Raw genomic sequence first — 12,470 nt, forward strand, 5'->3', positions numbered from 1 at the left:
GCTATATCTCCGCTAAGATTACATTGTCTTTTGGAATCGCAGAAAAGGCGTGTGGCATGATTAGTACTACCAGTAAAGTCGTAATTCCAAGACGACATATTGCACATTTTTCCTTTCCTTTTTTTCATTAACTCTGCCCTGCGAGCCTATCCTGACGAAATAAGAGCTAACAAAGCTTGAGCCCATAGAAAACTCTGTGCATTTTCTGCTACTCCGGTGAATGATAGCGCGTCCCCTTCTTTTTAGAGATACCGTGAAAATGGCTGACGGCGGCGGAAAAGCAGCTGCCGTGCACGCTGCCGACCTGCTGCGCTTCGTACCGGCGTCTGGGAGCAGTCCTATGCAGTCGCTGTAGCGCAACATATCTAATTGAATTTCGCCCAGCTGTGATGTGTCCATGTCTATCGATGTGATGAGAGGCGCCGATTCAGAAAATATGTCGGTGACATCGGCGCCATCAGCGCAGTAAAACCCTGTGGTAAAACATATCCGCACTCCACCATCTCGCCGCTAACGCCCCCAGTCTCTTACTCCCGCGATAACTTTCAATTCCGGTGACAGAGCACATCACAACCGCCAAAATTACGCCGCGGCTAGTTTTGCGCTGAGTTTAAGAGGAAAAAAAATTCGACATTTCAATCATTTCTCGTATAGAAGTTAATAAACCGAAACGAAAATGGATACCTGTTCGGCGTTCAGTTATTTGGCAAAGCTAAAAAGGTTATTTCATGGTCCCTTTAAAAGCACGACACTGGGGCATTTCTAGAGCGTCACTCTAACAGAATTGCTCGCTAGCGAAGCAAGCATCCTCGCACACCCACCCAAACGTAAGGTAAACATAGGAGAACCGTCAGTATTTATTTCCGCTTGTCATGGCGGCTGGAAGTAGTTTGCACACCCTGTTTACTGTCATACTCCGTGCCCACCATTTTATTACCTATTTCGCCATTTTGCACCATGAAAGTCACAGGCGCAACATGTGCTGTACACATTCCCGTCCAGAGGTAAGTAAACACTGTTACTCGTTACTTCATCTAAAAGTAACCAAACACTTAGAGAAATTCCCAGCTAAAGAAACCCTACATGCTACAACCCCCCCCCCTCCAAAAAAAAAAAAAAAATGTATATACAGGGTGTCACAAAAGAAAATATATACGATGTTTTTTACCGCAAAAATAAACTAGGCATCACCGAACGCTCATTCTCCGCCCAAAGGTAGAGCTGGAGGTCACAACGAGATGCCAAAGTTTCAGCCCGATCCGATAACTTAATGAAAAGTTATAAGTGATTTTCTGAAAAGTTCAATGGGAAAATGGAGCCTATTTTTGCCCGTTTTCGGTTTCTGGTGCCATAGAGCCCCATGTGTTTGAAAACTCCGCCGGCCGCCATTTTCCCATTGAAATTTTCAGAAAATCAGATATAACTTTTGATTAAGTTATCGGATCGGGCTGAAACTTTGGCATCTGGTTGTGACCTCTAGCTCTACCTTTGGGCGGAGAATGAGCGTTCGGCGATGCCTAGTTTATTTTTGCGGTAAAAAAGACCGTGTAAATTTTCTTTCGTGACATTCTGTACACACGAAGAAAAAAGGAATATAGACGCGGCTAGGACTAACGACTGTTTTCTTTAGCCTCCTCTGCTACAACCCACAATGTGTGAAATGATTTCTTTTTTTTCGCCTTTCTTTATCTCTATTTTGTTTTCGTTCAGCTGGTTTATTCCCGCTCAGGTTTATTTCCGTTCAGCTGGCCATTTCCGGTATCATAATGAACCACCTAGCTTATCTTCAGCCCGTAACCAATTAAGTCGCTCGTTCTCTCACTTGAAACGCTTGTAACGTTGAAGGTGTTCATTAGTGGTCGCCCATGTCAGGTTAAAAAATCCAGTAACAGCGACCGCCCTTTTCTTGCACGCGCAATCTTTTTTTTTTTTTTTTCGCTTCCTTCTTCGCAGTTCGCACGCGCCGTTACTATGCGGAGAGCAAGTCGTCTGCTTCTTGCGCACGGGTTGTGGTGACGTCAGAAAGACGCCGAGCTCTGATTGGTTCTGAACGAACGATAGTGGGTAGACCTCAAAACAAGCTACCTCGAGGTCTACCCCACTATCGTTCGTTCAGAACCAATCAGAGCTCGGCGTCTTTCTGACGTCACCACAACTCTTGCGCAAGAAGCAGACGAACTTGCGCTCCGCATAGCGCGAAACACATGTACGTCGAAGCGGTCCGATCCGACGTGCGGACTGCCGGAATTACCTTCGGGGGCGAGGGTTTTCGTAGCACCGGAGAGCGTGGAAAACCCTCGCCTCCGACCGTCGTATTGACTGATCGGACGTCGGATCGGACTGTTTCGTCGTGCATGTGTTTCGCTCTTTAGTCGTTACTTCGTTACCGAAAAAATAACAATACAAGTAATTCGTTACCTGCAACGCGTTATAACAAGTCTGATCGACACCAAAAGCTGAAATTTTATGCACTAAAGAGTATAAAAATAGTGCTATTGGTTCCACACGCAATATTTGAGCAATGTTAAAAACACGAGACTTAAACTAAACGAGTGGGTGATCTGTAGCTTGAGCATTAATGTTGCTATTGAGTAAGAAGTATGCTCAGCAATGAACTTCAGCCGTCTGAATGCCTCTTTTTTTGCCGTTTTCAGAAGTTTGGAACATTCCGGCACATCCGGCACATCTGGCAAATCCGGCACATAAACGGGTTGTAAAAAAACAATATCCGCTAGTACGCACACAGCGCCCCTTCGCCAAGGGAGGATGCTAGCACGGAGGAGTTAACTTTGGAGTGCTACGCACCTTTCCTACACTTGTTGGGTACCAGTTTCATAAGCAATTAATAAAAATTAAGAAGCAAAAGATTATCACACCCAATACGCATTTTGGAAGGAAGCATGGTATGATTGTGCTGGGGTTACTTAAATTGAACAATACTAAGTTGTTAAACCTTAGTTTTTAAGCAATAAAACCACTACGAGGCAATCTGCATGTCTCTTGACGGTATGGATACAAGTTTTTTTTTTATAGGGTTAATACAAATAAACTTATTAAGACATTCGCGAATCAACCTGTTAGAACACATATCGCCGTCCTTGTTTTGTTTCATACTCCAACTGCGTTTCGCATTTGGAGGAGATACCGTGGAAGCATATCTTTCTAGTGCTAGCCATCTCAGAACAAGCTTTTGGACAAAATCAGGCGTATTAGAGATTTCTAAACACCCATTTCCATAATGTTGTCTCCCCGTCCGTGCATTTTCCCGACAAAGTTAGCGAGGAACTTGAAGTCACATAAATAACGTCGAGGTACTACCACGTCACACCACGACTTAAAACTGTGACGTCAAGTCACGTGTCTACGCCGCGTAACTTCAGGCACGGCCGCTGGATCTTCTTTCTGCGCGCTCCCTTCTCCGGCCTGCCGATGCGCCCTCCGGAGGAAGATACCGAGCTAGTTGCGTTATTCGCCGCGTTACTGGTGAGGGCGCTGGAGAGCGTGACGGGCGGAGGTACCGGGAGATCCTCCCGGCCGCTCGCGGCTATGTGCGCCCGCTTTTGGCCGACGGCTGCGTGCTTTGCGGGTTGAGTCGGCACGACACGTCAGTGCCCTTCCTAGTTCTTGGTTCGATTTCGGTAGACCCATTCCACGCGACATTTTTATGGGCCATTACTCTTCTATTCTTGTGTCACCCTGCAAAAAAAAGCAGCCTCGTCCTCTTTTTTTCAATGGCGCGGATTTTTCGCGCCTGTTCTACCCCCAGTGCCTTATCTGATCGTACTAGCGTGTCGTGCCTGGCCCCGTCTTTCGGAGCCACTTCAGCTCTCGTGTGCTCCGTGAGGATGCAGTTTGTGAGAAGAAAACAAATCAGAAATGAAAATATCTGTTTATTATGCGGAAAACTTTAACGTAATCACCGCAATAACGTTGCGAGAATTGTGTTCGTTGAAACACAACCTTACAACCGTAAGACCTTTCGTGAAAGTGGCTTGTGATAAAGCTTCATATATCTATCGAGGGAGTCATTGACGTTTCCAGTCCAGTTAGCCAAGAGTGGCCTGAGCAGCTTCCGCAGAAACAATTCACAAAGTTCCCTGCTATGTTCTTGGGAATCCCTTTCTTTGCACCACATCAGTGGGCACGACATCATGCAAGGAAGCAACGCGGCGAGTAACATCTTCGATATTTGACTGCTTCGCCTGACATCAGAGGACTGCAGCACGTCCTGCACAAACCTGCAGGTGATCTTGCACACCCAAAGAGCATCTAACGTCGGATACGTTAGTCCTCCACGATCGAGAATTCTAAGCAAGTTGAAGGGGCTGTCCGTTGTGCGAGGCTGATGAAGTAGTGTCTTGCAAGAAGGACAGGTGACCTAAGACAAATTAAAGAAACTTTAGAAAGCGCTCAAGTAAACACTTCGGCTCTTCACGTGAATAAAATATGTGGCCACTCAACATCTTCACTGAACTTTTTTTTTATCTTTTCTAATGGTGCTGACTATATTAACACGTGGCTCACCTTTTCATCACAAGCAAGCGCTATGTAGCCTGCCACGTAGGCTAGTGGAGCGAGTTCCAGGCTTTCTGACACTTGATCACAAACGTCCGGTGACCTCAGCTCCCTCATGAGCCTCCTCGCTGCCATCTCTATGACTGGTGGAAGGTTGTCGTCAGGACGTTGGGGAGCGGACGATCGCACTGAAGTCTGGGCATCGTAGCTTGTTGGCGCATTTCCAGATTTTGCTGCCTCGATGATTCCGACCTGACAAAAAAAAAGTGTTTTAATGATCTACTACTTGTTGATCATAGTCACGCTCAAATACCTTCAACAACCTCTCTGCAGTGAATACAGCGGTCCTTGCGTCCACCTTGTCGTTTCCACCGTTGAACTGCCGGAAACAGCTAAAAAGAGACTCCACGGGGTCGCTGTTCAAGCAGCGTGTTAGGACGTACCGGAAGCTGTGGAAAGAATATGAAAGGAATTGAGATTATGCATACGGTTACTAATATTGCTATAAATTTTATATGTGAATAATAGACTTACTTTATGTTGTCAAGAAGGTACTCGGCGAGGGCCACTGTGGACCTTGTCGTCATCATAGTCGCCTCATATGTTTCTTTTGTCATACAGCGATTGCGTGCACCATCGCCGGAAGTTCTTAGATGTTCCATGTACTCAACGAAGTCCACTTCGAGCCACGACAGTCTTTCATCATCTGTAGTTATGAAGGGCTGCTCCTGGTCATGTCGATCGGTCCACCCACCAATGTTGTGCAAAGCATACCACTTCCCTATGGCTCTCATGAAGCGGACGGTCGCGCCACAGCCTTCGAAAGTAGGCGCCCTTTCATGGCAGCTGGGGTTTTCTTTGAGGTACTCAAGAGTCCCAATAACCACTGGAGAAAATAGGAGTGTTGCTCTAGACACCTTCATTTTCTCGAGGTTGCTGGGGTCGACGTGTGCCCGTGTCAGAAACCTTACCGGCTTCACCAAAAGGCCACTCTGGATGTCGTATAGTTCTTTGAGGAAAAGACCCCCTTGGATCTCCTCATCTCCATCAAACATGCTTCTCTCCAGCAGATTAGTTCTCAAATTTTTTATGAGATGGTTGGGATCAAACGATAAGAATAAAGGGTCGTCTTCCCGAAAAGGATGTGCGATTACATGCTGCAGTGTCTTGTCTTCTGACATGCTCCTGAAGAGCGCGGCATTCGTCTTGTGGTTATCCGTGACAATCCTCGTGACGTGAAATCCAGCGCCCTCAATGGTCTGCATGACACTCAATGTCATTTTCTTCAGTTCGTCGTTCCTCAGGCATCTTGTGAAAAAATAACCGACAGGGATGATGTAGGCTGTCGAAAGCCCGCGAATTACAAAACATAACAGCCTGTTTGCTACTTGGGGCGTGCCTGAACTGGATGCTTCGGACGAGTCCATACCCATGTCAACTAGTCCGAAAATCTTGTCCACTTGACGGTCGTACACGACTTTCTGCTGTATCGCCATCTCATCAATAATGAGAGAGCAGTGCCTTTCTTGGTCAATTTTCAATGCCTGAAATTCGGCACGTAGACGGTCTTTGATTAGAGTTGTGACGCCCACTTCTCCGGTGGAACGCCCAACAAACTTTTGGAGGGTGCTACGGCATGGCAGCTTGAACAGTTTCCGAGCCTTGACGTGCTCATATCCCTTGCTTGAGCATGCCTTCCAAAGGACGCACTCACGGAGAACATGCTCCTCATAGCTGGGCCTTGTTTTTCCAAACGACATTATTTGGTGTCTCACAAAAGTGGCAGTTTTGTCCCCTCGGTCTGCTGCAGCGAAGATGTTCTTGAGAGCTTGTACCGCTTTATTCTGCTCAAACTCTTGAACTTTTCTGCTCAACTCATCGCACTTTTTTTGAAGTTTCTGCATCGAGCAATTTAGTCTGTTCACCTTCATCTGCAAGCGGTGCGTGTTCCTTTTGTTTTCTTCAAGCATTGCGGCAACGTTCAGCACGGTTTGGCTTTCTTGATCAGTTGTTGTCGTCTCTTCCGATGGTTCCGTCTCGGGATCAGTTTCAGCCGGGGGCTCATCCACTCGATCAGACCTGTCATCTGCATGTTGGCTGTCATTCTCATTGGCACGCTCCTGGTTGGAACGTCGATCTGATTGTGTTTCGTCGTTTTCTTGCCGACTTAGCTTTCTTCGTTTGGGACAGTCACCGCCCTGCAAGTAGGAGGGGTATTCCGGAAACACTGTGGGAATAGCGCTTGACCGGAGGAGCTTTCTCTTGCAGCCTTCTCGGTAGTCTTTATCAATAAAATGGCGCGAGCACACGACCGACCTCGAAGCAGGTTGCCACGGGCTACCTTTAGCGGTGCCTTGCCTTGATATTCGCTTCAGCCAAGCCGCTCGCCGCTCCACGTTGCTTGGTATTTCAAAATAGTGGTCGCCGGGGCTGTTTCGGTCAGTCGACGGGCAAAGGGGGACACAACAACTTTTAGGCATGATGTGCGCACATAAACCGAACAGGCTCTACAGTTCCTTCACGACATTGCAGATGTCAGTAAAAAAACGTGACTAACCTTGCACCAGAAGGCGCACAACACAACGATGATAGTAGCACGTTGATGCGACGACGGACGATCCTTCACGGCGTTGAAGATACAGTCACGTAAACAGGGCGTAATAGCAGCATAAATAACAACATCTGAACATTGAGTAAAAACAACGATGACAGCAGCCCGTGGGCGCGGGAGAAAAACAAGGAAAAGCGGCGCTGAGAAGTCAGCACGGCGGGAGAAGAGCTCGCCGATACGGAGGGGACACGGGACGCGGGGCGTCGCGCTTTGTGGCGCCGCCCGGGAAAAAAGCGGCCGAGTCGAGAAGCTTTGTCTTCACGGTCCTCCTATTGTATTCGAACCGGAGTGGGAGGCCGGAGAAGGGAGCGCGCAGAAAGAAGATCCAGCGGCCGTGCTTCAGGTAACGTGACGTCCTTGAATTTGCCCGAAGTTGGCGAATTTTCCTGAACTTCCCCGAATTTTGCGGACAAATAAATAACCCCCCCCCCCCCATATGCCCTTCTTCACTACATAAAACGGCTGTTCAATCTTTTCTAAGCACATTTAGACAGTCACCACTTAAATATGCTTCATCCCTTGCATTATACAAATTCGAAGATAAAGGCCGCTGCCAATGTCTGTCATGGCTTTTGCTGCTGTTCTGGAACGTTACGGTAGAGACTTTAATATTACTATAGTGCAAGCTATCTTGGTAAGAATAAAGCAAAAACGTTACCTGAGTATTGACGAGTCCTATAAATGTTTTTACACTTTCGTCAGTCGCATTGACGGTTGTATCTATCAGATATAATATTCTGAGTTTTGCCGACTCTGAAATATTTAAGACATAAGTCAGGTACTTTGAATGGCTTGAAATCTATAACTTACGAATTAAAAAAAATAAGAGTGGAAATTAGAAAAGAACACAATAGGCCTTGGTATAGGATCATGCAGCCAAATTTATGATCGCCGTTAAAGGGAAGCTCAAACGCTAGAAAGGAACAACAACAACCACCACCACAACAACAACACAAACAGAACATCGAGTTAGGAGCGGCATGTCATTGCTTTTTGCCTCCAAATTCGGTTGTTGCACTGAAATTGAGAAGGTTTCAGCGTAAACCACCTTTTCTTTTAGAGGCACGTGTACCACTTGTTGCAGGGCGCGCGGTGAACCCCTCTGCTGCCCGTTTTTCGTCAAAAAACAAACTGAAGGGTGAGCAAAAGCGACACCTCCTAGGCAATACGGACATAGCGCTCAATTTTCTACGCTATTATCCGGAGGCTTGCGCAGAGCACATAACGGGCACAAGTGCTGCCTCATCATTCGGCTGAGAGTCGTGTTATCACTGATGGAACACGTGTTCCATTCCCAGCCAAACGATGACGTAACGCGCATGACCAGTCTGTGCCAGGCGCTGGCCTTCGATAGGTGACGTGAAAAAGCCCAGTGCAAAGGCCTTGCTTTAAAAGAGCTGTTGCCTGACACTGCCGATGACGCCACTTTCACGCGTTTCTTTTCTTCCTCTCCTGTGCCCGGCGGACGCCTCCTTGATAACAAGACGTAGCGGGCACAAGGTAGTTTAGTCGAGGTAGTAAACTGCCACTCATAAAGCATTCACGCACAAGGCTTAATGCAAAGCGGCGCCGTTTCAACGCCGCGCTGGCGAACAAATGAGTAATATGGTGACTTAAGCACACGTTCAGTGACTCGACGGAGACGAAACTGCAGATGCGTGTAAAGTGGCAATTAAAACGATCTATTAAATTACTATCAATACCCTAGATCATTTTTCCTAAAATAAAGATAGTGTAAAAGTTGATTATTGGTAGCAGAATATCGACGTTTGATGGTTTACTATTAAATACTGATATTAGGTTATCTAATTTATTAGCACACAATCTATGTTTGACAGTTAAGCTGTGCGTTGACAGTCCACTTTTGATTGATTTTCTATATTTTTTTAACAGTTGCTTCTCGATTGATTATAAAGAGCATTATAGATGCCAGCTTTTAGAAAAATGTTGAGCGTTCAATTTGTAATTACTAGAAATTCATCCACACTTAGATAGCTAGAAAAGCTATTGAGCGTCAAGTATATAAGAACATATGGTTATTCAACAGTAAAACATTCAAAAACAGGATTTTATAGTATCTTGATATGTGCCCCTTATCTGCCTTAGGTTTAGCTCCTGCTTTCCTTTTTCTCACTCTTTTTTTTTAACTTGAGTAGCAGGGAAGTGCAAAAAGCATGTAGGAAAGTTAGACTTTGTGTTGTGTTCGTCTCCTTCTGTGTTTATGAGTCTCGGGATTTATTACCATGAAGTTAGTCTTTAATTGCTATATTTTTACTCTGCTCTGCCCAGGGGAAAGATGAAGTTGGTGGTTTACGTAAAAGTTTTAATTATTTTCGCTACTATTTTGATTGTTCTGGTATAAACGCTCAATAATTTCGAAAATATTTTTGGCAGAAATATATATTTTTATGGACTAGAGGTGTTTTTGTTCAATTGTTGGATATCAATAGGACTTCTGGTAATTAGCTTTTGCACAAAGTTGCAATATTGCAGAAATTAACATACGATACTGCTATAGTCGGTGACATGATAAAAAGAAAAACAAGTAGCCCAAAGTTGGATCTGAAAGGAGGGCCAACATGGGTCCCACCTCAGCTTTCAAGCCGGGCCAAAGTGGGGTCCACTTGGGCAGCCCTCATGAGCTTCCATCATGGAACCCAAAATGGGTTTATTTGAGCAGCCCGCAAGGACCCTCCTCATGCGGCCCACAGAGGGCCTTTTATGGGCCCACACACATGAACCTCCCCTTTCTCCGCCCCGGCCCAAAGTGGGCCTACGTGGGAGCCCACAAAGGTCTCCCCGGAAAACTCATCGTGTTCGGGGTTATTTGATAATTTCTCTACGATGTGGGATATTGCATGGCATCAGAAATGGAGCATACCTCACTTTTCCCGTGTGCCCAATGGGACATTTTTACCATTTTGATACATTTGATAAATATTAAAACGTCTAGACCTTTGGAAATGAGGAATTTTAAGTGGACGAAATGAAAGGAAAAACGGTGCAGAGGGATACATAACCAACTTGAGGCGGATACAGACACCGAGCTTTAGTGCAAATAACAACATTCCGACTATCGTGTTTGGAGTTTACCCTCGAATGTATCACCCTGCGTAAAATATTCCACCCCAAGTAAAAAAGCCTTTTCTACATACCCGCTGATTAGTAAGTCAATAAAAATAGTTTTGCAAACCTGAATTTTCCTTTTCAGATGTAAAATCACAATTATCGGTGATTTGGTACCAAAGTAAAACAATCTCCCATGTTGCGTTTCCAAAACGTGCATTAAGTGTTCTCAATATCAACGGAAAGTCCAATTTTGGGAGTTGCACAGGTTGTCTAAGTTGGGCATGCCAGCGCTTTGCCCCCTTGGAGTCCCTTATTTATTATAATCTGGCCCCTTCAACTCGATGCGGGACCCAAGGAAGCATTGCATGGGCATCTAAAGTTGGGCATGCCCACGCAGTGCCCCCGTGGAGTCCACCTATGCGCCAACTCTGCCAGGTATAGCCGAGGCAGTATCCATGGGGGCATTGTACATGCATCCCAACGTGGGCATGCGCCCGTGGAGGCCACCTTTGCTACCTCTGCCCCCGCACAACCTGGTTCTTAACCTGGTTGTGTTCTTACACAGCCAGGGCAAGGAACACACACACGCGCTCCATGGGTTTCTTCACAGCCTCCTATATACTAACAAAGCCTGGCAGATCGCCACGAGAACCTGCCTCCGAAAAGGAAAAGGTGGAGCGGCAGACAACGGATGAGAGGAGAGCCACGTGACTGGCTCCCCGCTGCGGCGAGACGCCGAAACACACTTCTCCCGAGCGAACATGTGTGTTTCGGGTCCTCACCGCTGCAGAAGTTGTGCGCTGACGTCAAGGTTCCCCGAGATATGGCTCTTTGATGCTCTGTGCTGCCGGGTCCTCGCGCTCCAAATCTGCGACTGGGCACTCTTTGGCTCCATCGTCCAACTGCCAGGCTTTGTGAATATAGAGGAGGCTATGGTTTATGCTTAATTGTCTGTGTTTCACATAACAGATACTTATGCCGAATTATTGTTACTTATCGTAGCGTGAATTAGGGGTCAAAGTAATTATTCCCTGATACGAATGGGCAAAGTATACCGCACATTTTAAATCTGCAACACGCAAGCATTTTAATATTTTACATTCTGCTTTACAAACCTATTCTTTAAGGACGACCTTCTTTTTTTCTTTCAAAATTGCTTTGTTCTTGGTTTTTCCATTATCACCTCTAGCCTTGGTTCGACAGTAAAACCTAAGACCTACAAAAACACACGCAGTTTTTCTAAATTGTTTGGCTTTTTATGTTTTGTGTTCTTCAAGGGTACGTATACTCGCATCGAATAATTCCCAAACGTATGAAACTCTATTGGAGTGACTAATTCAAGTGCAGTTGAGCGTGTTCGACGTAAATCCATTCGTGTACTGTTTGTTAGTTATTTTCAACCGCATAATTTATACAGTTACGAAATGTTTTGTGACCTCTTGAAATTGGACAATTTGCTCAACGAGAGAACGATCCGTGGATTGAGGTTTCTGTATAAGTTTGGAAATGGTACAGTTGATTCACCAGCTCTACTAACTCGTGCCTACTTGAGCGTTCCTCGTAGGTCTAGTTGACTTTACTCTTTGTTTTATCCTCCCGATCTATATAACGTAGTACCCATGATATGCCTTCAATTGACGTATAATCATTTAAAACATTATGGTGGGAATGTTATTCTATATATTTTTGACGAACGCTGTAAACTTAGAAAGTAGGTTGCTGCCATTGTTTTGTCTTAAGTTTTATTTTTTTATTGTGTCCGAGCAATAATACGGTCTGACATTGGTAAGTGCATCCCTGAGGAGGCGCCACGTTGTTTATGGGTAACTTTATATAGATAAAATAAATAAATGAATAAAGTTTTATTCCGATATGTTCATGGAAGAGGAGTGGTTATGTTCTAAAGCAGCAGCGAAAACAACATGTAACATAGCACTTATAAAAAAAAAAGAAAAGGAAACGGCATACCTTCGTCCTTTTCCTGTCTTGAACTTAGACGAACTTTGGGCCAACATTCCACACCAGCATACATCAAGCAGAGCCAGAGGCATATTGTCCCGCGTAGTGTATTCATCGAAAACCTGTTGTAGCTCAAAATTTAATCCTTCGTCAGGACGAAGGAGTTGGATATAAAAAAAGACTACGTGTTTTGCGCTTTCTTTTGAGAAATATTGGCGGGCGATAAATTATTTTGCTTATGAGGGGAAAATGGTCCCGCCTTTTTATTGCGCTTTATTTGTGACATTATGATGACATTTGGAAACTGCTTTGCAGG

At 45.4% G+C, this 12,470-nt stretch overlaps 1 protein-coding gene across 1 annotated transcript in view; it reads right to left on the minus strand.

Moving 5' to 3' along the window:
• The window catches only part of LOC115333086, a 54,051-nt gene extending 41,782 nt beyond the window's left edge, over positions 1 to 12,269 (minus strand). The window contains exons 1-2 of the mRNA XM_042289104.1: positions 12,164 to 12,269; positions 7,785 to 7,879 (exon numbers count right to left, since the gene is read on the minus strand). Coding sequence (XP_042145038.1) covers positions 7,785 to 7,879; positions 12,164 to 12,269 — 201 coding nt within the window. The remainder of the gene's footprint in view (positions 1 to 7,784; positions 7,880 to 12,163) is intronic.
• Between the last annotated feature and the right edge of the window lie 201 nt (positions 12,270 to 12,470).

Source organism: Ixodes scapularis, unplaced genomic scaffold, assembly GCF_016920785.2.
Source record: "Ixodes scapularis isolate PalLabHiFi unplaced genomic scaffold, ASM1692078v2 PGA_scaffold11__112_contigs__length_91849675, whole genome shotgun sequence".
Lineage (NCBI taxonomy): Eukaryota > Metazoa > Arthropoda > Arachnida > Ixodida > Ixodidae > Ixodes > Ixodes scapularis.